The sequence below is a fragment of the Salvelinus fontinalis genome, chromosome 27 (assembly GCF_029448725.1).
Source record: "Salvelinus fontinalis isolate EN_2023a chromosome 27, ASM2944872v1, whole genome shotgun sequence".
NCBI lineage: Eukaryota > Metazoa > Chordata > Actinopteri > Salmoniformes > Salmonidae > Salvelinus > Salvelinus fontinalis.
In genome coordinates, this window is record NC_074691.1 from 21,704,879 (window position 1) to 21,731,625 (window position 26,747).

General features: G+C 43.9%; 1 protein-coding gene across 8 annotated transcripts in view; it reads left to right on the forward strand.

Moving 5' to 3' along the window:
• The window catches only part of LOC129825296 (syntaxin-binding protein 5-like), a 169,260-nt gene that overhangs the window by 12,797 nt on the left and 129,716 nt on the right, over positions 1 to 26,747 (forward strand). For all 8 annotated transcript variants that reach the window (XM_055885280.1, XM_055885286.1, XM_055885284.1 and 5 more), the window contains exon 2: positions 3,272 to 3,369. In XM_055885280.1, the coding sequence (XP_055741255.1) occupies positions 3,272 to 3,369 (98 nt within the window). The remainder of the gene's footprint in view (positions 1 to 3,271; positions 3,370 to 26,747) is intronic.

Sequence of the window (26,747 nt, forward strand, 5' to 3'; positions counted from 1 at the left end):
ACAATGCAAAACAGTCTTAACGTTATTATCAGCTTATATTACCAGCATTGATCCGCGTAGACTCGAGAAAAATAGACTTGCCATCTTTATCAATCAAATAGTCTGTAAGCCTGCTGTCGAGAAATGACATTAACAACGTGACATAGCTAGCTATAATTCTAAAACACAATCCAGTTGATAAATGTATAGAATGTCGTTGCATGCATGCCTTGTTAATTTTAACCTAGCTAGCTACCTATAGCATACTATAAACTCGCTCCAGCCTGAGCTGCTGTCAAAACAATGATAGCAACGGTACACTCTAGGTAGGGTAGCTAGCTAGTTGTTTAGCAAACTAGCATACCACTAACGTTCATTTCAAGCCGCTAGTAATGATTTATTTTTGATAACCACATTAACAGGATGTAACGTTGGTAAGGTAGCTAGATATTTCAGTTCACATTAACTTGCTAGATATATATAAGCTATGTTAGCATGTGTGACTAACATTAGCTGCTAGCTAGCTAGAATACTTGGTTTAATTTAGCTAGAACATTAGCTTGCTCAGTTAGCAAAAAAACTATAATGAACAGTCGACCGCAAAAGAAAATTCAAGGAACTTGTTTGTCTATTTTGTTGTGCTATTACATTTGTATTGGTGTTTCGTGTCCGATGTGCTCAGGGTGTTGCTACATGTCATTTGTGATGTGCATCATGAGCCAAGTCACTGTAGCCTATAATGTCACTTCCCCTGTAAGAACCATGAGCACGGACTGACTTGGCTTTGCTGTACAGCAGCTGAAGCCTGCCAGCAGGCAGCCAGCATCCTACCTACCAAAGATTGTACCGTGTTCCTTACAAAGTAGAAAAACAAATGTCTCTTATGGAAGATGCCAAAAGTTTGGAGACAACAATAGATGGCGAAGTCAAAAATACTGGTTTCCGTCTGTGGCGACGTTTTCACTATTATGCTTACGACAAATCCAGAACCAGTAGCCAGCTGACTAATGTTTTGTGTACGGTGTAGTAAAAAAAACTGCAAAAACAGATAACATTAGCTAGCTAGATAAGGTTAGCAAGATAGCAAACTAATGTTCGCATGCTAAGTAGCTACACTGACAGCTTTCAATTTGTTGATGTTTCTCCAGTCCACGTGGAAATCACCAGAACATTCTTTCCCACCCCCAAGTTGTGAATATATATACAACAGTGACCTCTCATTCAGAGAAAAAAATAAGAATAAGAGGAAAAATGCCAAAAATTAAGCTGGGAATGTGGCTACTGAGACCAGTGACAATCATAACCCAATAGAAAACTGTGAGGTCAATAAGGAACCCCGAAGGCGGTGCATCTCTCTGCAGAATACAAAAGAAGGCAGCCAAACATCAATGCTGGCTTTCATTCAAACAATCCGGAATCAACATACACCCAAGCGGCCCAGGGTACCAAGCTCCCCATCAGAGTCTGGAGTTAGGTCACCTGCAGGGAAAAAAAGGCTGATAAGGAGGATGTAATTCTGAGAGAAGTGGAGAAAAGTCTCCTTAATTAGCCACCCAGACCGAAATCATTGATGAATGGTGGAACATGCATGATTGAAATAATCTATATTTGAGTAGCCTATATTATCTGGTTCAGAGAAGGACATCTGTGTATGTGAGCATAACCTCTGTTGCTACCATAAGAAAATGAGCAATCTGCAGATAACTTTTTCAAACCATCCATCAGGCTAAAATGCTCTAGGACCCTCGTTCCAAGCCTAGAGGAATATTGGGAGGTCATTTGAATATCCATAGCATTATTTCTAAGAGTGAACAGGTAGAACATTTATTGAATGAGTCTAATCTTGATTTTTCTGTTTCTCTGAGACATGGCTGAAGAAATTGTCTCCTATTTCAGCCTTTAATGTTGCTGGATAGTCCATATTCAGGAGCAACAGGGGAGAGGGCAGTGGGGATGGATTGATTATGTACATGGAAGATAACTTTAACATATGGAAACATGCTAACGACCTTGAATGTATGGGTCTGAATGTCTTCCTCTCCCCTCATATGTCTCTCACTATAATTTGATTATATCAACCACCAACATCTGATATCTCATTTTATGACCATCTAAATGCCATGCTTAAAGAATGTGACTATAAGAAGGAGATCATCTTCATGGGCGATTTCAATATAAACTGGGAAAACAAAACGTGCAGGAAAAAACTCAAAGACTATTTCAACCTGACTCAAATAATACAAGGTCCAACCAGAGTAACACAGTCATCCCAGACTCAAATTGATCTGGTGTTTACTAACAGACCTGATCGAAAAACTAAGTCCACTAACTTACAAACTGGCGTTTCTCAAATCAAATTGATTTGGTCACATACACGTGTTTAGCAGATGTTATTGCTGGTGTAGCGAAATGCTTGTGCTTTTAGTTCCGAGAGTTCAGCAATATCTGAAATGTTACTTTGGTGTTTAGAAAGCTCATTAAAAAGAGATTTAAGTACTTTACACCACTGCAATTGTAGAATAAATGTTTCTCATATCGATGCCACATAGGCTGTTTTCTAAATGAGAATTTGTTTTTTAGGGGCACTTGCTCTTTAAGCAAACAAATGGGCTACAACAACCTGCCTAACTGACTGACTGATGCAATACTCCAGCAGCAGCATATTGTGGTAGACCTGTCATGCCCCAATGTGAAGGGTTATATTACAGTAGTAATGTAATCACAATTAGCTGCTATGTGGGAGGCGCCATAAAAAGAGATCACCCACTGGGCAAAAACTGGTTGAATCAACATTATTTCCACTTAATTTCAACCACAAAATGTAATGTGATGATGTTCAATTAATGTGGAAAACGTATAGGAATTTTGTATTTTTTTCACCCAACTTTTAAACTAAATCCAGTGATAAGGTGACAGTTTTGGTTGATTTTACATTGAATTCACGTTTGTTGACAACTCCACCAAATGTAAATCAAAACTACACGTTGAACTGTCTGTACCCAGTGGGGGTGTTGTTGCTAGTGCACACACAATATGATGGAACCCAACCGTTAGGCGTACACATTAAACATCACAGTTTAATTGGTGTTGTGCTCATGTATTGCTGTTCCTTTGCCTGTAATTTCAAGTGTTCATTCACAGACTTCAAATTGCGGTTTGAGTAAATATATTGATGTTGAATTATGTGGACACAAAACTACTCTATTGAGAGAACGCTTATTCCCGCTAACCCTGATTTGTATCTGTTGTTTCCTCATCGCCCTGCTTTGCTGCCATCTCATTGGACGCCCAGACTGTCCGTCATGGCTTCCCCTATCAGCCGTCGTCCATGGCCCATGATCCAGTCCAGAAGATCCTGGCCATTGGGACCCAGAGCGGGGCCCTCAGACTGTATCCTTTCTGCTCTGTGTGGTGCTGTGTTCAACTCCATTGATCTGTTTGTGTTGTGTACACTAGCCCCTGGGTCCCTGAGGGGGAGGCCCTGTATGGGGCTGCTCTCAGCCCAGCCCAGACCAGCAGCAGGTAGGTGGATGGATGTATGAATGGATAGAAAGACAATCAGAATGCTCTTGGAAGAGCAGGCTGAGCTCATGGGTGTTTATGTATACTCATTCTATCTATGTCTAATAACACATATTACAGTAAAATGGCATGTTACACTGTAAAAGAAAAAATCCTATCCTTTACTCTTAATCCTTGATATAGAGCTAGCAGCCAGTTTACAGGGACAACAGCTTGCTGTGCTTTTTAACACAGAGCAGTGGAATGGCACCCCAGGGAGCCATAGCTACAGAGAGCACCTGCCCGCAATCTCGCCTCTTGCCTGCCAGCCTGCGTCAGGCCCCTTTACTGTTCCAGCATGTGTTCTCCCTGAAAGTAGCTCATTAAGGTGTGATTACTGTCTGCCTTTCTGTCCCTCCTTGCTTTTCCCCGTTTCTGTCTCTCCATGCTGTCTGCGTTTCTGTTTCTCCCTGCTGTCTGTCTTTCTGTCTCTCTCTGCTGTCTGTCTTTCTGTCTCTCTCTGCTGTCTGTCCTTCTGTCTCTCTCTGCTGTCTTTCTGTCTCTCATTGCTGTCTGTCTTTCTGTCTCTCTCTGCTGTCTTTCTGTCTCTCCCTGTTGTCTGTCTTTTTGTCTCTCCCTGTTGTCTGTCTTTCTGTCTCTCTCTGCTGTCTTTCTGTCTCTCCCTGTTGTCTGTCTTTCTGTCTCTCCCTGTTGTCTGTCTTTCTGTCTCTCTCTGCTGTCTTTCTGTCTTTCTGTCTCTCCCTGTTGTCTGTATGTCTGTCTCTCTCTGCTGTCTGTCTTTCTGTCTCTCTCTGCTGTCTTTCTGTCTCTCCCTGTTGTCTGTCTTTCTGTCTCTCCCTGTTTTCTGTCTTTCTGTCTCTCCCTGTTGTCTGTATGTCTGTCTCTCCTTACTGTCTGTCTTTCTGTCTCTCTCTGCTGTCTTTCTGTCTCTCTCTGCTGTCTTTCTGTCTCTCTCTGCTGTCTTTCTGTCTCTCCCTGTTGTCTGTCTTTCCGTCTCTCCCTGCTGTATGTCTTTCTGTCTCTCCCTGTTGTCTGTCTTTCTGTCTCTCCCTGTTGTCTGTCTTTCTGTCTCTCCCTGTTATCTGTCTTTCTGTCTCTCCCTGTTGTCTGTCTTTCTGTCTCTCCCTGTTGTCTGTCTTTCTGTCTCTCCCTGCTGTCTGTCTTTCTGTCTCTCCCTGTTGTCTGTCTTTCTGTCTCTCCCTGCTGTCTGTCTTTCTGTCTCTCCCTGCTGTCTGTCTTTCTGTCTCTCCCTGTTGTCTGTCTTTCTGTCTCTCCCTGTTGTCTGTCTTTCCGTCTCTCCCTGCTGTATGTCTTTCTGTCTCTCCCTGTTGTCTGTCTTTCTGTCTCTCCCTGTTGTCTGTCTTTCTGTCTCTCCCTGTTATCTGTCTTTCTGTCTCTCCCTGTTGTCTGTCTTTCTGTCTCTCCCTGTTGTCTGTCTTTCTGTCTCTCCCTGCTGTCTGTCTTTCTGTCTCTCCCTGTTGTCTGTCTTTCTGTCTCTCCCTGCTGTCTGTCTTTCTGTCTCTCTCTGCTGTCTTTCTGTCTCTCCCTGTTGTCTGTCTTTCTGTCTCTCCCTGTTGTCTGTCTTTCTGTCTCTCTCTGCTGTCTTTCTGTCTCTCCCTGTTGTCTGTCTTTCTGTATCTCTCTGTTGTCTGTCTTTCTGTCTCTCCCTGTTGTCTGTCTTTCTGTCTCTCCCTGCTGTCTGTCTTTCTGTCTCTCTCTGCTGTCTTTCTGTCTCTCATTGCTGTCTGTCTTTCTGTCTCTCTCTGCTGTCTTTCTGTCTCTCCCTGTTGTCTGTCTTTCTGTCTTTCCCTGCTGTCTGTCTTTCTGTCTCTCTCTGCTGTCTTTCTGTCTCTCCCTGTTGTCTGTATGTCTGTCTCTCTCTGCTGTCTGTCTTTCTGTCTCTCTCTGCTGTCTTTCTGTCTCTCCCTGTTGTCTGTCTTTCTGTCTCTCCCTGTTTTCTGTCTTTCTGTCTCTCCCTGTTGTCTGTATGTCTGTCTCTCCTTACTGTCTGTCTTTCTGTCTCTCTCTGCTGTCTTTCTGTCTCTCTCTGCTGTCTTGCTGTCTCTCCCTGTTGTCTGTCTTTCCGTCTCTCCCTGCTGTATGTCTTTCTGTCTCTCCCTGTTGTCTGTCTTTCTGTCTCTCCCTGTTGTCTGTCTTTCTGTCTCTCCCTGTTGTCTGTCTTTCTGTCTCTCCCTGCTGTCTGTCTTTCTGTCTTTCCCTGTTGTCTGTCTTTCTGTCTCTCCCTGCTGTCTGTCTTTCTGTCTCTCCCTGTTGTCTGTCTTTCTGTCTCTCCCTGTTGTCTGTCTTTCTGTCTCCCTGTTGTCTGTCTTTCTGTCTCTCCCTGTTGTCTATCTTTCTGTCTCTCCCTGCTGTCTGTCTTTCTGTCTCTCCCTGTTGTCTGTCTTTCTGTCTCTCTCTGCTGTCTTTCTGTCTCTCCCTGTTGTCTGTCTTTCTGTCTCTCCCTGTTGTCTGTCTTTCTGTATCTCTCTGTTGTCTGTCTTTCTGTCTCTCCCTGTTGTCTGTCTTTCTGTCTCTCCCTGCTGTCTGTCTTTCTGTCTGTCTCTGCTGTCTTTCTGTATCTCATTGCTGTCTGTCTTTCTGTCTCTCTCTGCTGTCTTTCTGTCTCTCCCTGTTGTCTGTCTTTCTGTCTTTCCCTGCTGTCTGTCTTTCTGTCTCTCTCTGCTGTCTTTCTGTCTCTCCCTGTTGTCTGTCTTTCTGTCTCTCCCTGTTTTCTGTCTTTCTGTCTCTCCCTGTTGTCTGTCTGTCTGTCTCTCTCTGCTGTCTGTCTTTCTGTCTCTCTCTGCTCTCTTTCTGTCTCTCTCTGCTGTCTTTCTGTCTATCCCTGTTGTCTGTCTTTCTGTCTCTCTCTACTGTCTTTCTATCTCTCCCTGTTGTCTGTCTTTCTGTCTCTATCTGCTGTCTTTCTGTCTCTCCCTACTGTCTGTCTTTCTCTCTCTCCCTCTTGTCTGTCTTTCTGTCTCTCTCTGCTGTATTTCTGTCTCTCCCTGTTGTCTGTCTTTCTGTCTCTCTCTGCTGTATTTCTGTCTCTCCCTGTTGTCTGTCTTTCTGTCTCTCCCTGTTGTCTGTCTTTCTGTCTCTCCCTGTTGTCTGTCTTTCTATCTCTCCCTGTTGTCTGTCTTTCTGTCTCTCCCTGTTGTCTGTCTTTCTATCTCTCCCTGTTGTCTGTCTTTCTGTCTCTCCCTGCTGTCTGTCTTTCTGTCTCTCCCTGTTGTCTGTCTTTCTGTCTCTCCCTGCTGTCTGTCTTTCTGTCTCTCCCTGTTGTCTGTCTTTCTGTCTCTCCCTGTTGTCTGTCTTTCTGTCTCTCCCTGTTGTCTGTCTTTCTGTCTCTCTCTGCTGTATTTCTGTCTCTCCGTACTGTCTGTCTTTCTATCTCTCCCTGTTGTCTGTCTTTCTGTCTCTATCTGCTGTCTTTCTGTCTCTCCCTACTGTCTGTCTTTCTATCTCTCCCTGTTGTCTGTATTTCTGTCTCTCCCTGCTGTATGTCTTTCTGTCTCTCCCTGTTGTCTGTCTTTCTGTCTCTCCCTGCTGTCTGTCTTTCTTTCTCTCTCTGTTGTCTGTCTTTCTGTCCCTCCCTGCTATCTGTCTTTCTGTCTCTCCCTGTTCTCTGTCTTTCTGTCTCTCCCTGCTGTCTGTCTTTCTGTCTCTCCCTGTTGTCTGTCTTACTGTCGCTCTCTGCTGTCTTTCTGTCTCTCCCTGCTGTCTGTCTTTCTATCTCTCCCTGTTGTCTGTCTTACTGTCTCTCTCTGCTGTCTTTCTGTCTCTCCCTGTTGTCTGTCTTTCTGTCTCTCTCTGCTGTATTTCTGTCTCTCCCTGCTGTCTGTCTTTCTATCTCTCCCTGTTGTCTGTCTTACTGTCTCTCTCTGCTGTCTTTCTGTCTCTCCCTGTTGTCTATCTTTCTGTCTCTCTCTGCTGTATTTCTGTCTCTCCCTGCTGTCTGTCTTTCTGTCTCTCCCTGTTCTCTGTCTTTCTGTCTCTCCCTGCTGTCTGTCTTTCTGTCTCTCCCTGTTGTCTGTCTTACTGTCTCTCTCTGCTGTCTTTCTGTCTCTCCCTGCTGTCTGTCTTTCTGTCTCTCCCTGTTGTCTGTCTTACTGTCTCTCTCTGCTGTCTTTCTATCTCTCCCTGTTGTCTGTCTTTCTGTCTCTCCCTGCTGTCTGTCTTTCTGTCTCTCCCTGTTGTCTGTCTTTCTGTCTCTCCCTGCTGTCTGTCTTTCTGTCTCTCCCTGTTGTCTGTCTTTCTGTCTCTCCCTGTTGTCTGTCTTTCTGTCTCTCCCTGTTGTCTGTCTTTCTGTCTCTCTCTGCTGTATTTCTGTTTCTCCGTACTGTCTGTCTTTCTATCTCTCCCTGTTGTCTGTCTTTCTGTCTCTATCTGCTGTCTTTCTGTCTCTCCCTACTGTCTGTCTTTCTATCTCTCCCTGTTGTCTGTCTTTCTGTCTCTCTCTGCTGTATTTCTGTCTCTCCCTGTTGTCTGTCTTTCTGTCTCTCTCTGCTGTATTTCTGTCTCTCCCTGCTGTATGTCTTTCTGTCTCTCCCTGTTGTCTGTCTTTCTGTCTCTCCCTGTTGTCTGTCTTTCTGTCTCTCCCTGTTGTCTGTCTTTCTGTCTCTCCCTGCTGTCTGTCTTTTTGTCTCTCCCTGTTGTCTGTCTTTCTGTCTCTCCCTGCTGTCTGTCTTTCTGTCTCTCCCTGTTGTCTGTCTTTCTGTCTCTCCCTGTTGTCTGTCTTTCTGTCTCTCCCTGTTGTCTGTCTTTCTGTCTCTCCCTGTTGTCTGTCTTTCTGTCTCTCCCTGTTGTCTGTCTTTCTGTCTCTCCCTGTTGTCTGTCTTTCTGTCTCTCCCTGTTGTCTGTCTTTCTGTCTCTCCCTGTTGTCTGTCTTACTGTCTCTCTCTGCTGTCTTTCTGTCTCTCCCTGCTGTCTGTCTTTCTATCTCTCCCTGTTGTCTGTCTTACTGTCTCTCTCTGCTGTCTTTCTGTCTCTCCCTGCTGTCTGTCTTTCTGTCTCTCTCTGCTGTATTTCTGTCTCTCCGTACTGTCTGTCTTTCTATCTCTCCCTGTTGTCTGTCTTTCTGTCTCTCTCTGCTGTATTTCTGTCTCTCCCTGTTGTCTGTCTTTCTGTCTCTCTCTGCTGTATTTCTGTCTCTCCCTACTGTATGTCTTTCTGTCTCTCCCTGTTGTCTGTCTTTCTGTCTCTCCCTGTTGTCTGTCTTTCTGTCTCTCCCTGTTGTCTGTCTTTCCGTCTCTCCCTGCTGTATGTCTTTCTGTCTCTCCCTGTTGTCTGTCTTTCTGTCTCTCCCTGTTGTCTGTCTTTCTGTCTCTCCCTGTTGTCTGTCTTTCTGTCTCTCTCTGCTGTTTTTCTGTCTCTCCCTACTGTCTGTCTTTCTATCTCTCCCTGTTGTCTGTCTTTCTGTCTCTATCTGCTGTCTTTCTGTCTCTCCCTACTGTATGTCTTTCTGTCTCTCCCTGTTGTCTGTCTTTCTGTCTCTCCCTGCTGTATGTCTTTCTGTCTCTCCCTGTTGTCTGTCTTTCTGTCTCTCCCTGCTGTTTGTCTTTCTGTCTCTCTCTGCTGTCTTTCTGTCTCTCCCTGCTGTCTGTCTTTCTGTCTCTCTCTGCTGTCTTTCTGTCTCTCCCTGTTGTCTGTCTTTCTGTCTCTCCCTGTTGTCTGTCTTTCTGTCTCTCCCTGCTGTATGTCTTTCTGTCTCTCCCTGTTGTCTTTCTGTCTCTCCCTGCTGTCTGTCTTTCTGTCTCTCCCTGTTGTCTGTCTTTCTGTCTCTCCCTGCTTTCTTCTACTCATGGGCTTAATGTCTACTTACATCTGAATGGAAAGGTGAGACTAAAAATTGTCTCAGTACTATTGGTGCAGGATGACAGTTCCCTAAGATACTGATCGAAGGTCAGTTTAGCATACTATTTGCATTGGTATTAGATCAAGATGGAACCACAGAGTTGTTGATATGCTGGCTATGCTGGTCAGTTTCCGCTAAGACAATATGTGTTTTTTTTGACCACTTGAGCTGAATTTAAACCATCAGTGATTGGTTTGGCGATTCTTCCTCCTCACTGATGTTGGAAGCTTTGAATTTGAGAGAGGAGAGAAGCATCTTCACTTCAGTCGTATCTTTGATTGATGTCGATCAGATAGAAATAGGTTTTTATCTCAGGGAGAGGAAGGTGAATGGGGAGTCATGCAACCACCCACGCTGTTCCCTTCTCAGATCAGGGCTCTAGATGACGAATTGGCCTGCTTTTGCCTAATCTGAAGACGAAGATGCCTGATACAGAAGATATGCTGTTATTGGTCCTTGTTTGTCCTTTGATGAAGAGGATTTCTAGGAAGCTGAGAGTCTAGTTGTAGGCATTTGTTAGAGCTGTAGTTGTGTAGCTATATATTTGCATTATGTCTATAACGTCTGTCCTGTAACTCTATGTCTGCCCTGTAGCTCTATGTCTGTCCTGTAGCTCTATGTCTGTGGTGTGGCTCTATGCTGTGATTGCCTGCTAGCTTTTGTCAATGTGTCTGTGGCGAGGCTGTTTGCGGTGCTGTCCTCTCCTTTCCGCTAGGGCCTGAGCCTAGCAGCGGGTAGTGCTGAGCGGGCTGGAGGACCAGGGGAAGAGGAGAGGACAGGAAAGGATCCCCAGATCTGCCAGCCTAAGTGAATGCCCTGTGATCCTAAAAATGGTCCTATTTGTGATGCTGGGCAGGGTTAGGAGTATGTGTTTTCTGTCCCTTTGGTGCTGTCTGACTGAGAGTGAAAGAGGCTGGGGAAAGAGAGGGGGGGAGAGAGAGAGAGAGACAAACACTCACATGCACATACACATGTCTGTTGTACTATCCTTGTGGGGACCAAACATTTGATTCCCATTCAAAATCCTATTTTCCCAAACCCCTAAAGCTAACCGTAAGCCTAAAATAGCCTTTTTCCTGGTGGGGACCGGCGAAATGTCCCCACTTTTCTTTGTTTTACGATGAGGACTTTTGGTCCCCACAAGGATAGTAAAACCAAAAACAGACAGACAGACAGAGACAGACAGACAGACAGAGAAAAGGGTTATGTTTGTCTGTTTGTTGATGTCACACTCCACCTAGCTGCTCAGGTTAGGCCCGTGCAGCTCCTGGGCTCTTGCACCAGAATATAACTTATATTGATCTGTGTGTTGTATTTTTTCGAATCCCCGAGCCGACTAGCTTAACCCTTCTTTCTCCTGTAAGTCGCTCTGGATAAGAGAGTCTGCTAAATGATTAAAATTATTAAATGTACTACATACACCATCTCAATTGTTTGGGACCAATCTGCATCATAGGCATATCTCTGCAGCAGCATATTGTCTCACAATATGTGGAGAACAATAGAAAGATGTCTATCTGCACCAACAGTATATTAAATGATCTGCTCATTAAAGTGAGTGAGAAGGGACTGTATTACTAATACAGACTGCAGAATGACCATATTACAGATGCAATGAGAGGTATAGCCCTACCTTGGGAAACCTCTCTGAGGGTACTTCCCTCCTTCACGGAACCACTGATCTAACATGACCAGATCAGTGAAATGTTTGCAGTGGTTTCGAGGCTTTCATCTATCCATCTGGCATACAGCACAAGATCAGTGATGGCTTCCAGAAATGGAGGAAACAAGGACTTAGGGGTTTTCTCAGTATTGAACCAGGCCCGTGCACAGTCTCTAGGTGTGTGTTTTGTCGCTCCACACATCACCAGATTATCTCATCTGCACACACACACACACACACACACACACACACACACACACACACACACACACACACACACACACACACACACACACACACACACACACACACACACACACACACACACACACACACACACACACACACACACACACACACACACACAAGGGATGGGCATATGGCTAAAACGCAACATTGAATCACAATGTACACTACATGGCCAAAAGTAGTACACTACATGGCCACCCCTTCAAATTAGTGGATTTGAATATTTCAGTCACGTCCGTTGCTGACAGGTGTATAAAATCGAGCACACAGCCATGCAATCTCCATAGACAAACATTGGCAGTAGAATGGCCTCACTGAAGAGCTCAGTGATGTTCAACATGGCACAGTCATAGGATGCCATCTTTCCAACAAGTCAATTCGTCAAATGTCTGCCCTGCTAGAGCTGCCCCGGTCAACTGTAAGTGCTGTTATTGTGAAGTGGAAGCAACGTCAGCACAAGAACTGTTCGTTGGCAGCTTCATGAAATGGTTTCCATGGCCAAGCAGCTGCACACAAGCCAAAGATCAACATGCACAATGCCAAGCGTTGGCTGGAAGGGTGTAACGTTCGACGCCAGTAGAAACGCGTTCTCTGGTGTGATGAATCACGCTTCACCATCTGGCAGTCCGACGGACGAATCTGAGTTTGGCGGATGCCAGGAGAACACTACCTGCCGAGTGCATAGTGCCTGGGGTTGTTTTTCATGGTTTGGACTAGGCTCTTTAGTTCCAGTGAGGGGAAATGTTAACGCTACAGCATATAATGACATTTTAGACAATTCTGTGCCTCCAACTTTGTAGCAACAGTTTGGGGAAGTCACTTTCCTGTTTCAGCATGACAATGCCTCTGTGCACAAAGCGAGGTCCATACAGAAATGGTTTGACGACATCGGTGTGGAAGAACTTGACTGGCCTGCACAGAGCCCTGACCTCAACCCCGTCGAACACCTTTCGGATTAATTGTAATGCTGACTGCAAGCCAGGCCTAATCACCCAACACCAGTACCCCACCTCACTAATGCTCTTGTGGCTGAATACAACCAAGTCCCCGCAGCAATGTTCCAACATCTTGTGGAAAGCCTTCCCAGAAGAGTGGAGGCTGTTATCACAGCAAAGGGGGACCAACTCCATATTAATGCCCATGAATTTGGAATGAGATGTTTGACGAGCAGGTGTCCACATACTTTTTGTCAAGTAGTGTAGCACCTGTATTGTTTTACCTGTTGTAGTATTTTGTTGTAGCATGCCACATTAGTTATTGCATTCTAATTGCAGAGTTGTACACTACATATTGTCTGTTGATTGTTTAATGCATAGAATTAGTATTACAATGTGAATAGCATCTCTATGTGGCTTTTCCCTCAGATTCTGTAGAGGTCTGACTCTGAATGTAAAGATCTGTCTGTAGAGATCTGACAGCAGCGATCTGGCTACAGAGGGCTAGCTTCACACAGAGAGAGTAGAGGAGCTAACACTGATGCTGGATGGAGCGAGAGATTTACACAGAGTAGGGCAGCCAGCATCACAGCACAGAAATGCTGCATTTTCCAGGTCAGAAGCCATTGTGTATATACTGTATTTGTTGATTTATTCAATTCTTTATATAATTTTTCATCCCTCCCTTCCCTGTCCAGGCGTCTCTCGTCGGGAGCTAACCATTTTAGATGGCACTCCACAGTACAGACCAGGCCTGAGGTTGTGTGTGTGTCAGTACTTACATAATGCGCTGGATCTCAGGGAACGGAAGTCAAGGCTGAATGAGACAGCAACAGTGTCATCAAAGGAGCTGGCTGCTGTGTGTGTGTTTGATGTGAGTGTGTGTTTGATGTGAGTGAGTGAGTGAGTGAGTGAGTGAGTGAGTGAGTGAGTGAGTGAGTGTGTTTGATGTGAGTGTGCATATGTTTGATGTGAGTGTGCATATGTTTGATGTGAGTGTGCATATGTTTGTGTCTCTGTGTCTGCCTGGCTCCGGTATGCACATACAGTACCAGTACCAGTACACGCCTACTCATTCAAGGGTTTTTCTTTATTTTGACTATTTTCTACATTGTAGAATAATAGAGAAGACATCAAAACCATGAAATAACACATATGGAATCAGGTAGTAACTAAAAAGTGTGTTAGATATATAGTGTTAGATATATTTTATATTCTTCAAAGTAGTCACCCTTTTCCTTTATGACAGCTTTGCACGCTCTTGGCATTTTCTCAACCAGCTTCACCTGGAATGCTTTTCCAACAGTCTTGAAGGAGTTCCCACATATGCTGAGCACTTGTTGGCGGCGTTTCCTTCACTCTGCGGTCCAACTCATCCCAAACCATCTCAATTGGGTTGAGGTCAGGTGATTGTGGAGACCAGGTCAACTGATGCAGCACTCCATCACTCTCCTTCTTGGTCAAATAGCCCTTACACAGCCTGGAGGTGTGTTGAGTCATTGTCTTGTTGAAAAACAAATGATAGTCCCACTAAACGTAAACCAGATGGGATGGCGTATTGCTGTAGAATGCTGTGGTAGCCATGCTGGTTAAGTGTGCCTTGAATTCTAAATAAATCACAGACAGTGTCACCAGCAAAGCATCCCCACACCATCAAACCTCCTCCTCCATGCTTCACGGTGGGAACCACACATGCTGAGATCATCCGTTCACCTATTCTGCATCTCACAAAGACACGGCGGTTGGAACCAAAAATCTCAAATTTAGACTCTTCAGACCAAAGGACAGATTTCCACCGGTCTAATGTCCATTGCTCGTGTTTCTTGGCCCAAGCAAGTCTCTTCTTCTTATTGGTGTCCTTTAGTAATGGTTTCTTTGCAGCAATTCGACCATGATTCACACATTCTCCTCTGTGTGCAAAGCTGTCATCAAGGCAATGGATGGCTGCTTTGAAGAATCTCAAATATAAAATGTATTTTGATTTGTTTAATACTTTTTTGCTTACTACATGAATCCATATGTATTATTTCATATGTTTGATGTCTTCACTATTATTCTTCAATGTAGAAAATAGTAAAATATTAAGAAAAACCCTGGAATAAGTAGATGTGTCCAAACTTTTGACTGGTACTGTCAATTAAATTGATTTATTATACTTTTTTTTGTAGCTGTTCCAAAGGAGCATCAGTGGCTGGTAGGCTGTGTAGTGGCTGGTAGGCTGTGTAGTGGCTGGTAGGCTGTGTAGTGGCTGGTAGGCTGTGTAGTGGCTGGTAGGCTGTGTAGTGGCTGGTAGGCTGTGTAGTGGCTGGTAGGCTGTGTAGTGGCTGGAAGGCTGTGTAGTGGCTGGTAGGCTGTGTAGTGGCTGGTAGGCTGTGTAGTGGCTGGTAGGCTGTGTAGTGGCTGGTAGGCTGTGTAGTGGCTGGTAGGCTGTGAAGTGGCTGGTAGGCTGTGTAGTGGCTGGTAGGCTGTGTAGTGGCTGGAAGGCTGTGTAGTGGCTGGTAGGCTGTGAAGTGGCTGGTAGGCTGTGTAGTGGCTGGTAGGCTGTGTAGTGGCTGGTAGGCTGTGTAGTGGCTGGTAGGCTGTGTAGTGGCTGGTAGGCTGTGTAGTGGCTGGTAGGCTGTGTAGTGGCTGGTAGGCGGTGTAGAGGCCTGGAGATGCTGAACATGTTTCTGTTAATTAACGGGCAATTACCGTGAGACCAGCAGTCTTTTGCATGACAATAACCAGCTGACAAAATGTAATGACTGCCCTATGTGGAGAAACGCTTAACTCCTTCGTTCCTTCTAGCGTCGGTAGCAACATTAGCGGTAGCATCCGGTTGCGCTGGTCAAGTCCCTGAGGGAGGATGCTCCGGAAAGGCTACAGGCACAGCAGGAACTCAGTGGGGATTAGGATCAGATCCTAACCTCTTTTCCCTCCCACAACCGGGACAGGAGGGATTGGGGAAGATGGGAAAATGAAATAACCTTCACTTTGGAGCTACTGTCTTGTGAGAGCTTGGAAGGATAGGTGTGTTCGTGTATGTGGGCGCATCCGTGCACGCGCGTGTGCGCCTGGTGTGTGTGCGTATGTGTATGCTGGTGGATGACTTGTTTCAGCCAGATGGCAGGTCTTGCTGATTAACAGGAAGAACCCACAGGACAGATGGGGTCATAGGGGAGCATTAAAATAATATCTCAGTCTTATCCTCCCCCATATAAAACATGAACTTGCGCTTGTCTTTTCCTACTACCGCTGACTTTGTTGATCATTTCTTTATTTGAGGAAAAATGTACATACTTCGACTTGTAATATGTGATTGTCTCGCATAGCTATCTTAAGATGATTGTACTAACTGTAAATCTCTCTGGATAAGATTGTCTGCTAATTGACTGAAATGTCAAAATGAGTAGAGGAGACATGGAGTGTAGATGTCAACTGTCATATCAACTTTACTTAACCAGGCCTAGCTATACAGTATCTGTGTCATGTAGTCAGTGCAACAGTCATGTAGTATAGGGTGGTGTTGGATTCTGAGTACAATCAATGTCATTGCACTGAAGGGCTGTGGAGCTTGACTCAAGTGAATTATTATTCAATTCTTTAACATCTATAAAGCTGCTGAAGCCTTTTGTAACCTCACTAGATGACACTTGACAGTGGACATTGTCACCATCCCTGTCCCTGTGTATTTCAGTGTTTTTCATCCCAAAGTCTCTTAGCCATGACAAGCTCTCTACAGGATGGTTTTTAAGCAATAAAACTAGGTTGTCATAGAAATCCCCGGTAGGTGACGTCTTTCCAGATCCTATTAAGTAAAGTACTGTACAATTACCTCTTCCTATAATTCTACTGGCTTCTGCAGCCTCCCAGACGGCCATCCCTTATCTCTCTGCTGCTGTGCCCCTATCCTGCCTTGAATGATGGCCGTGTGTGTGTGTGTGTGTGTGTGTGTGTGTGTGTGTGTGTGTGTGTGTGTGTGTGTGTGTGTGTGTGTGTGTGTGTGTGTGTGTGTGTGTGTGTGTGTCATTCTACTCAGGAGGAAGGACATGTGTGATTCACTGGATCGCTAATGGAAAAGTTTTAGCGAGAGATTCAATATTGTCTTGGCTCAGAAAATGGTGCCCCCCGTCCCCCTCCTCCTCGTCCCCAACCCACTTTCTGTAATTTACCCTCCCAGTGAGTCACCACAATAAAAAAGGCCAAGTGGTCTCTCTATTAAATCCAAAACCAATGTGATTGGATGATAACAAATCTTGATGACCCGAGGCCTAACAGCCAGACAAGGAATAAAGGAATATCCACTGAACAAAAATATAAACGCAACATGCAACAATTTAAAAGATGTTACTGATTTAAAGTTCATATAAAGAAATCTGTCAATTGAAATAAATGAATTAATCACTAATCTATGGTTTTCATATGACTGGGAATACAGATATGCGTCTGTTGGTCACAGATAACTTTTAAAAAACATACGGGTGTGGATCAGAAAACCTGTCAGTATCTGGTGTGACCACCATTTGCCTCATGCAGAGCGACACATCTCCTTCACATAGAGTTGATCAGGCTGTTGATTGTGGCCTGTGGAATGTTACTGGGAACTGGAACACACGGTCGTGCATGTCTATCCCAAACATGCTCAATGGGTGACATGTCTGGTGAGTATGCAGGCCATGGAAGAACTGGGACATTTTCAGCTTCCAGAAGTTGTGTGCAGATCCTTGCAACATGGAGCCGTGCATTATCATGCTGAAACATGAGGTGATGGTGGCGGATGAATGGCACGACAATGTGCCTCAGGAGCTCGTCACAGTATCTCTGTGCATTCAAATTGCCATCTATAAAATGTGTTTGTTGTCCGTAGCATATATGCCCATACGATAACCCCACCGCCACCATGGGGCACTCTGTTCACAACATTGAGATCAGCAAACTGCTCGCCGACATGACGGCCATCTGCCCTGTACAGTTTAAACTGGGATTCATCAGTGAAGAGCACACTTCTCCAGCGTGCCAGGGGCCACTGAAGTCGGTTACAACGCCGAACTGCAGTCAGGTCAAGACCCTGGTGAGGACGTCAAACACGCAGATGAGCTTCCCTGAGACAATTTCTTCAGTTGTGTAAACCCACAGTTTCATCAGCTGTCCGGGTGGCTGGTCTCAGACGATCCTGCAGGTGAAGAAGCCGGATGTGGTGGTTCTGGGCTGGCGTGGTTACATGTGATCTGCGGTTGGGAGGCCGGTTGGATGTACTGCCAAATTCTTTAAAAGGACGTTGGAGGCATCTTATGGTAGAACAATTAACATAAAATGTTCTGGCAACAGCTCTGGTGGACATTCCTGCAGTCAGCATGCCAATTGCACACTTCTTCAAAACTTGAGACATCTGTGGGATTGTGTGACAAAACTGCACATTTTAGAGTGGCCTTTTATTGTCCCCAGCACAAGGTGCACCTGTGTAATGATCATGCCGTTCAATCAGCTTCTTGATATACCACGTCTGTCAGGTGGATGGATTATCTTGGCAAAGAAGAAACGCTCACTAACAGGGAGGTAAACAAATTTGTTCACAACATTTTAAAGAAATCATCTTTTTGTGCGCATGGAACATTTCTGGGACCTTTTATTTCAGCTCATGAAACATGGGAACAACACTTTACATGTTGCGTTTATATATATTTTTTTGTAATAGAAATGGTGGGAACTGTGAAACCCTGAAATGAATTGATACCTATTCAGGACTGGAGTGGCATGATGTGGTCCTGGTAACCAGAGTCTGTGGTGCATTTAATCTCAATTCCAGGTTTGGAATTGTATTGCACTCTCAATGAGAAATTCCATGTTTGATTTATGTAACAGAAAATGAAATGAAGTTGACCCTCAGCGTCTTTGCCTGTTAACGATATTTGCTTACCCTCTGTTAGATCAGTCTGTTTCTCTATCTCGCTCTCTTCTCTCCCTCTGCCTCCTCTTCTCTTTTTTGCCCTCCCTCCCTCCCTCCCTCCCTCCCTCCCTCCCTCCCTCCCTCCCTCCCTCCCTCCCTCCCTCCTTTACTCTACTCTTTGTTGAACACCTCTCTCCTCCCCCTGCCACTGCAGATGGTAGTGTGTGGGTTGTGTGTGTGTTGGCCAGGTGAGGTAGAAAACAAACTGTGCTATGTCCCCGTGCAGGCCAGGCTACCTGGTGCCTGAGATGTCACCTTCCTGTGCACTAATTACAGTCAACAGACGGCAGCACACGCTCGACTGGCTTCTCGCTGTAAATACAGGCCTCATGTGGACACAGAGAAGGGAGAAATACAGGTACACACACACACACACACACACACACACACACACACACACACACACACACACACACACACACACACACACACACACACACACACACACACACACACACACACACACACACACACACACACACACACACACACACACACACACACAGGTGTGGAACAAATGGTCGATGGATGCCCCCATGGCGAGTGTGCACAGATCAGAGAATCACTCTCTCTCTCCCTTCAATTACCTCCAGCCTCCATGGTGGAGGGGAATAGCTAATGCCAGAGAAAGGGAGGGGAGGGAGTGTCATTATGATAGGCTAATATGAGCTGGATGAGTGAAATGCAGAGCCGTGTGTGTACTGCGCCCCTTCTCCTCTTCCTTGTTTTTGTAATGGTTCCCTCCTTTCTTTAAAAAAGTATTAAAAAAGTATGAATGGAGTGTGCTCATTGAAAACAATACATTTTTTCTTTGTTAGGGGCAATGTTGGGGCGTCGGACTAGTAACCAAAAGGTTGCAAGATCAAATCCCCGAGCCGACAAGGTAAAAATCTGTCGTTCTGCCCCTGAACCCACTGTTCCTAGGCCGTCATTGAAAATAAGACTTTGTTCGCAACTGACTTGCCTAGTTAAATAAAGGTAGAAAAATGTTCTACATACCAATATTTTTTCCTGGAAAACGGTGTTTACTTGACTCATATATTGCAAAACCCCCATGGCAGTTCTTGAAATTCATGTTAAAGATTATGAATCATAATGCCATAGTTTTGTTATATAAATGCCACATGGTATCACATGTCATATCCTAATGGCATAGTCTTAACATTTAAAAGTGAAAATTAGAGCGGCAGTTAGATGCTGGGAACTGTTTTAAATTGTAGTAGCAGACATCTGCATATGGGATAGTGGGATGCAGGTTGTGGTTGGCTCCAGTGATGTAGTGGAGGGTAAACCCATGCAAATACAGTTTACCCAGCTTTTTTCATTCCATAAATATGGTTAATACTCACCTATTACGTTATATTATCATTTTTAGCATTAGCATTTATGCTACTGGCCTAATGTCATTTTGGAAATGTTAGTAAGCTAGCATTTACCCATCTTGTATTTACCTCTATATCCTTGGCTGTCTCCCTTTCTCAGAGTGACGTGATTATATGATAAGGATCTGACACGCGGCTTTAGAGTGGTGCTCTGTCTGAAACGCTAGTACAACGGTCATGTACAGGTTGAGAGTGATGTGATGACATGGGCACTGACTCCCTGACTCTGTCAGTGGTTCCTGTGAGGACATTTTGTTCCCTCACCTAATGCAGTGCCCTTCATCTGACCTCTGCCTCTCTACGGGCCCTAAGTACTAACTGCATATATATATATATATATATATCTCTTCTACCTTTTCCACTCTTTTCAACATTCTTGCTTTCTCTCTTTATTTTTGAATCTCTTATGTTTTTGTATCATTCTGTCATTCTCTCTGAAGTGCTGTGTAAACAGATCAAGAGGCTTAAAGGCCAGAGGCTTCGCATGTGGAAATGTGTGTGCATGTGTATGTGGAGTGGTGGAGGGTTTGAAGTTTGCAAGCGTTATGCCAGCTCCCCGTCCACACTCGTGCTAGCTACTGTGCTGTTCCTGGAAAGCCAGTAGTCAGTCAGTCAGTCAGTGTGCCTGCCTACTGACTAACGCCTAGATGCATCACCAGCACATCACATAGCACATCCCCACTCCAACCTCCCCAGTCCTGCTATGGTGTCTTCTTGAAGTACCCTCCCCAGGACACTCAGCTGCTATGGAAAACTACTGACATATAGAGGCTGTGACAACGAGATACTGCCGGAGGTTTAACCGGGTTTACTGCATTGTAAGGACGTTTGGAAGAACTAGACTTTATACTGTAAATGGTGTCCATTTTATTCTAGTGTTGATATGACAGTATTGCTGGGTACTTAACTGTACAGAAATACTACAATGTCGTGGTTAACGGTAATTTATTGGTTCTTTGTAGTAACCTTACCAATATGGCCATCAAGCTGTCATTCAACAGTAATAGACATCTTTTTCAATGGTCTTGGCTGTTTCTGTTGATGGAAACTGACATGATCTTAGACCTGTCACTAAACATAGACAGGCTTTAGAGCTGTAAAGCTTTAGAGCTGTGTGTTGCATCCCACTGGGCACCCACTGGTTGTATCAACATTGTTGTTTCCACTCCATTTCAGTGTGTTCTTTGATGTAGTGTAGAGACACCTGAAGGACGTAAGATGTGTTTTAATGTCTGGGATGTGACCTCGGTAACACCCTTCTCCTCTGTCTGCACGGATGACACACACACACATATGTCTTTCTTTCCTTCTCAATTCGCTCTCCCCTGCTCTTCTTTCTCTCTATCTCTTTAACTTTCTCCTTATCCTTTTCTCTCTGTCAGTCTCTCTATCTCTCTCCTCTCTTTCTTTCCCCTGTCTCGCCCCTGTCTCTCTGAGTTATCTCTCTATCCCTTTTCTCTATTCCCTTAGTAATGATGAATCATCTGCATTACTCTGACTGTACGCCTAACCACATTTGATCACAGCCCAGCCCCAGGATCTGCCAATCACATCGGCCCATACTCGACTGACGGCCCATCAGGGGCCCGTGTTTCCATAGTGCCTGTCTCCGTGACAGACTGTGTGGTGGCATAAGAAAAGAGGTTTGGGTTTTGCTCCATTGAAAAACATCCCCTCAGTGTTGTTAGTGTCTCGATTCAAAGAGCATCGACGTCACAAGAAACCACTCTCCATCTTTCCCTCATAGCTAACTAAGCGAAGCGCCTTGACACCGTCAAGCTTGCTAATGTGCTTTGGGAAACTTCCATATCTGACACACCCTCTTGATTTGGTCTAATGAAGCAACATTTGAAATTATGTTTTTTACATTGGATAAAAGCAGAGACACAGACCCACAGAATGGTATATCATACACTGCATTTGAGGAACAATGGGAAAGTCATTCTGCTTTGAATGTTGATAAACTTGTAATCTCACTTTTGAGAAAATGGCCTTTGAATATTTTGGTACCCACCCATTCAGCGTCGTTCACACCCTTTTAAGCTTCAGCCCCACCCATCTCTTTAAGGGGTGATCGGAGCATTTTGTCCTAACAACAATAGTCAAACACCCAAGCCAACTGGCTAACTTTGGCTAGCTTGCTAGCTACTTCCAGACACAAATGAGAGAACAGCTCACAGCTCATAATTTAACTCGCCCTAGCAGAGCTGGTTAGGCTGTTTTTATGTTATCCAGAGCGTTGGTGACTGCAACTGTGCTGCTGGCAACCATTTATGTTTTTTTGCCAACGTTTACTGACATCGGCCATATTCAACGGTGTTAAGCATTCGTAAATTCGTAAATTATTCTGTGCTCTGGCACAGTCAGACTAGAGTGCTCTGAAATCGGAGTAGATAGCCAGAACGAATTTACCAGCTACGTCTATCAACAGTTGTCGCAGTGACATTCTATTGAAATGGATACTTGCATAGTGGAGTCTTTTGTTAAGACATGTAGCTAGCTACCTAGCTGAACAATGAACTATAATCCCAACTCATGATGGCACTACCCTGCATGAATTTGCAGGTAGCTAACCAACCAGGTTCAACGTTACCAAGCTAACATTAGGCTATAACTAGCAAAGCAAATGGCTCTGAGATACGAATAATAAGATCATACACGTAACGTTAGCCAGCAAGCCAGTCAGCTAACATTAGCTAGCTAACTATCAGTACACTTCAACTTGAAATGAAAACAACTTTCTGTCAAAATTAGAAATGTGTAATATCTGAAAATCTTACCTGTATACATCATGGATGGATGCTTCTTCCTGTCACAGATGCCATGGTTGCCCTTAGTTTTAAGATGTAATCCGGAGACAGGTGTTTTCTCCATCTCCTTAGCTATCATACTTTAATTCCACTGATTTCAAAACTTGGTCCTCCAGAAGGTGGAGAGCAACACTTCCGCAGTTCTACAACACGATAAATTTTAAAAAAGCCGCGTTAGACAGGATTACCTACACATACTGACCAGCTCAAATAGACAGAAGCACCCTATATGGCAGACCAATCCAAACTCATCTCTCGGCATGTCCAACCCACTCATTATCTCAGCCAATCATGGCTAGTGGGAAGGATGCTGACTTTTTCTGTGGCCAGCCAACTAGGCTCGGAATTTAACAATTGTATTTGTATTTACAGATGTCATACAAGTCTGTTATTAAGGCACATGAAAGTTCACATGTTCCAGAAGGCATTTCTGCCTAAAAAAAAACGCTTAATGATAAAATAAAAAAAGTTTACTTTGAAATGGCTCTCCTGTCAAGTAGTGATCCGCAACATACGCCTAGTTTCCTGAAACGATTCATATATACAGTTAATTCGGAAAGTATTCAGACCCCTTGACTTCTTCCACATTTTGTTACATTACAGCCTTATTCTAAAATTGATTAAATATCTATATTTTTATTTTCAATCTAAACACAATATCCCATAATGACAACGCAAAACAACATTATTTTTTTTGCAAATGTATATTAAAAATGTGGCTATCATAAAGAACTTCAAATGCCACGATGAGGTAAAGGTAAGAATTAAAAATGTATTCAGACCCTTTGCTATGAGACTCGAAATTGATCTCAGGTGCATCCTGTTTCCATTGATCATCCTTGAAATGTTTCTACAACTTGATTGGAGTCCACCTGTGGTAAATTCAATTGATTGGAGATGATTTGGAAAGTCAACTGTCTATATAAGATCTCACAACTGACAGTGCATGTCAGAGAAAAAACCAAGCCATGAGGTCAAAGGAATTGTCCATAGCGCTCCAAGACAGGATTGTGTCAAGACACAGATCTGGGGAAGGGTACCAAAAAATGTCTGCATTTGGCCTCCATCATTCTTAAATGGAAGAAGTTTGGAACCACCAAGTCTCTTCCTAGAGCTGGCTGCCCAGCCAAACTGAGCAATCGGGGGAGAAGGGCCTTGGTCAGGGCGGTCACCAAGAACCTGATAGTCATTCTGACAGAGCTCCAGAGTTCCTTTGTGGAGATGGGAGAACCTTCCAGAAGAACAATCATCTATGCAGCCCTCCACCACTCAGGTCTTTCTGGTAGAGTGGCCAGATTGAAGCCACTCCTCAGTAAAAGGCACATGACAGCCCCCTTGGAAGGATGGTGGTGCTGTGGGGGTCTTTTTCAGTGGCAGGGACTGGGAGACTAGTCAGGATTGAGGGAAAGATGAACGGAGCAAAGTACAGAGAGAGATCCTTGATGAATACCTGCACCAGAGTGCTCAGGACCTCAGACTGGGGCAAGGTTCACCTTCCAACAGGACAACAACCCTAAGCACACAGCCAAGACAACGCAGGAGTGGCTTCGGGACAAGTCTCTGAATGTCCTTGAGTGGTTCGGCCAGAGCCCGCTCTTGAACCCAATCGAACATCTCTTGAGAGACCTGAAAATAGCTGTACAGCGAAACTCCTCATCCAACCTGACAGAGCTTGAGAGGATCTGCAGAGAAGAATGGGAGAAACTCCCCAAATACAGGTGTGCCAAGCTTGTAGCGTCATACCCAAGAAGACTCAAAGCTGTAACCGCTACCAAAAGTGCTTCAACAAAGTACTGAGTAAAGGGTCTGAATACTTATGTAAATGTGATATTTCAGTTTTCTTTGTCATTATGGGGTATTGTGTGTAGATTGATGAGGGGAAAAAACGATTTAATCAATTTCAGAATAAGGCTGTAACGTAACAACCTGTGTAAAACGTCAATGGGTCTGAACACTTTCCGAATGCACTGTGTGTGGTGAATTATCCAAGGTTAAATCTAGGAGAACAACAGGGAGCTGCATGGTGTTGAGGACTATAATACAGTGGTGGAAAAAGTACCCAATTGTCATACTCAAGTAAAAGTTAAAGTCACCCAGTAAAATACTACTTGAGTAAAAGTCTAAATGTATATAATTGTAAATATATTGAAGTATTAACAGTAAATGTAATTGCTAAAATATACTTAGGGATCAAAAGTAAAAGTAAAAGTATAAATCATTTCAAAGTCCTTATTTTAAGCAAACCAGATGGTACCATTTTCTTGTTTTTTAAGTTTACGGATAGCAGGGCACACTCCAACACTCAGAGATGATTTACAAACGAAACATGTGTTTAGTGAGTTTGCCAGATCAGAGGCATTAGAGATGACCAGGGATGTTCTCTTGATATGTGCAAGAATTGGACCATTTTCCTGTCTTGCTAAGCCTTCTAAATGTAACGAGTACTTTTGGCTGTCAGGGAAAATGTATGGAGTAAAATAACATGATTTTCTTTAGGAATGTAGTGAAGTAAAAGTAGTCAAACAATATAAAGAGTAAATTACAGATACCCCAAAAAACTACTTAAAACCTCTCTAGGGTACGTGAGACGTTAGCGTCCCACCACTTCAACAGCCAGTGAAAGTGCAGGACGCCAAATACAAAACAACAGAAATCCCATAATTAAAATTCCTCAAACATACATGTATTTTACACCATTTTAAAGATAACTTGTTGTAAATCCAGCCACAGTGTCCGATTTCAAAAAAGCTTTACGTCGAAAGCAAACCAAACGATTGTGTTAGGTGAGTGCCTATTCACAGAATAACACAGCCATTTTTCCAGCCAAAGAGAGGATTCACAAAAAGCATAAATATAGATAAAATGAATCACTAACCTTTGATGATCTTCATCAGATGACACTCATAGGACTTCATGTTACACAATACATGTATGTTTTGTTCGGTAAAGTTCATATTTATATCCAAAAATCTGAGTTTACATTGGTGCCTTATGTTCATAAGTCACAAAACATCCTTTGATTTTGCAGAGAGCCACATCAATTTACAGGAATACTCATAATAAACATTGCTAAAAAATACAACTGTTATGCATGGAATTTTAGATGCACTGCTCCTTAATGCAACCAATGTGTCAGATTTCAAAAAAGCTTTACGAAAAAAGCAAACAATGCAATAATCTGAGTCGGCGCTCAGAGCCCAATCAAGACACAAATATAGCCACCATATTATGCAGTCAACAGAAGTCAGAAGTAACAATATAAACATTCAATTACCTTTGATGATCTTCATCAGAATGCACTCCCAGGAATCCCAGTTCCACAATAAATGTTTGTTTTGTTTCGATAATGTCCATCATTTATGTCCAAATTCCTCCTTGTTGTTCTAGCGTTCAGTACACTTTCCAAACTCACGACGCGCGGGCAGGTCCAGCGGAAAGTTACGAAAAGCGGACGAAAAGTTAAAAAAGTTATATTACAGTCCGTAAAAACATGACAAACGAAGTATTGAATCAATCTTTGCGATGTTTTTAACATAATTCTTCAATAATGTTCCAACCGGAGTATTCCTGTGTCTTCAGAATTGCGATGGAACAGAGCTCGCTCTCACTTGAACGCGCATGGTCAGAGCATGGTCACTTCATGGCAGACCTGACTCATTCCTCTCTCCTTTGGCCCCACTAAACAGTAGAGGCATCAGACAAGGTTCTAACGACTGTTGACATCTAGTGGAAGCCTTAGGAAGTGTAATATTACCAATATCCCACTGTATCTTCAATAGGAGCTGAGTTTTAAAATCGACCAACCTCAGATTTCCCACTTCCTGGTTGGATTTTTTCTCCGGTTTTTGCCTGCATGATGAGTTCTGTTATACTCACAGACATCATTCAAACAGTTTTAGAAACTTCAGAGTGTTTTCTATCCAAATCCACTAATAATATGCATATTCTAGCTTTTATGGCGTGGTAGCAGGCCGTTTACTCTGGGCATGCTTTTCATCCGGACGTGAAAATACTGACCCCTACCCCAAAGAAGTTTTTAAGTAGTACTTTCAAGTATTTTAACTTAAATACTTTACACCACTGTTATTATTTAGCCAGCAGCATACCAATCTGCTAGTTTGCATCTGAAGCTAAGCAAGGTTGGTCCTGGTCGGTCCTTGGATGGGAGACCAGATGCTGCTGGAAGTGGTGTTGGAGTGTCAGTAGGAGGTGCCCTTTCCTTTGGTCTAAAAAATATATACCCATGTTCCAGGGCAGTGATTGGGGGTGCTGTCTTTGGATGGGATGTTAAACAGATGTCCTGACTCTCTGTGGTCACTAAAGATCCCATGGAGTAGGGGTGTTAACTCTGGTGTCCTGGCTAAATTCTCAATCTGGCCCTCATACTGTCACCTAATCATTCCCAGCTTGTAGTTGGCTCATTCATC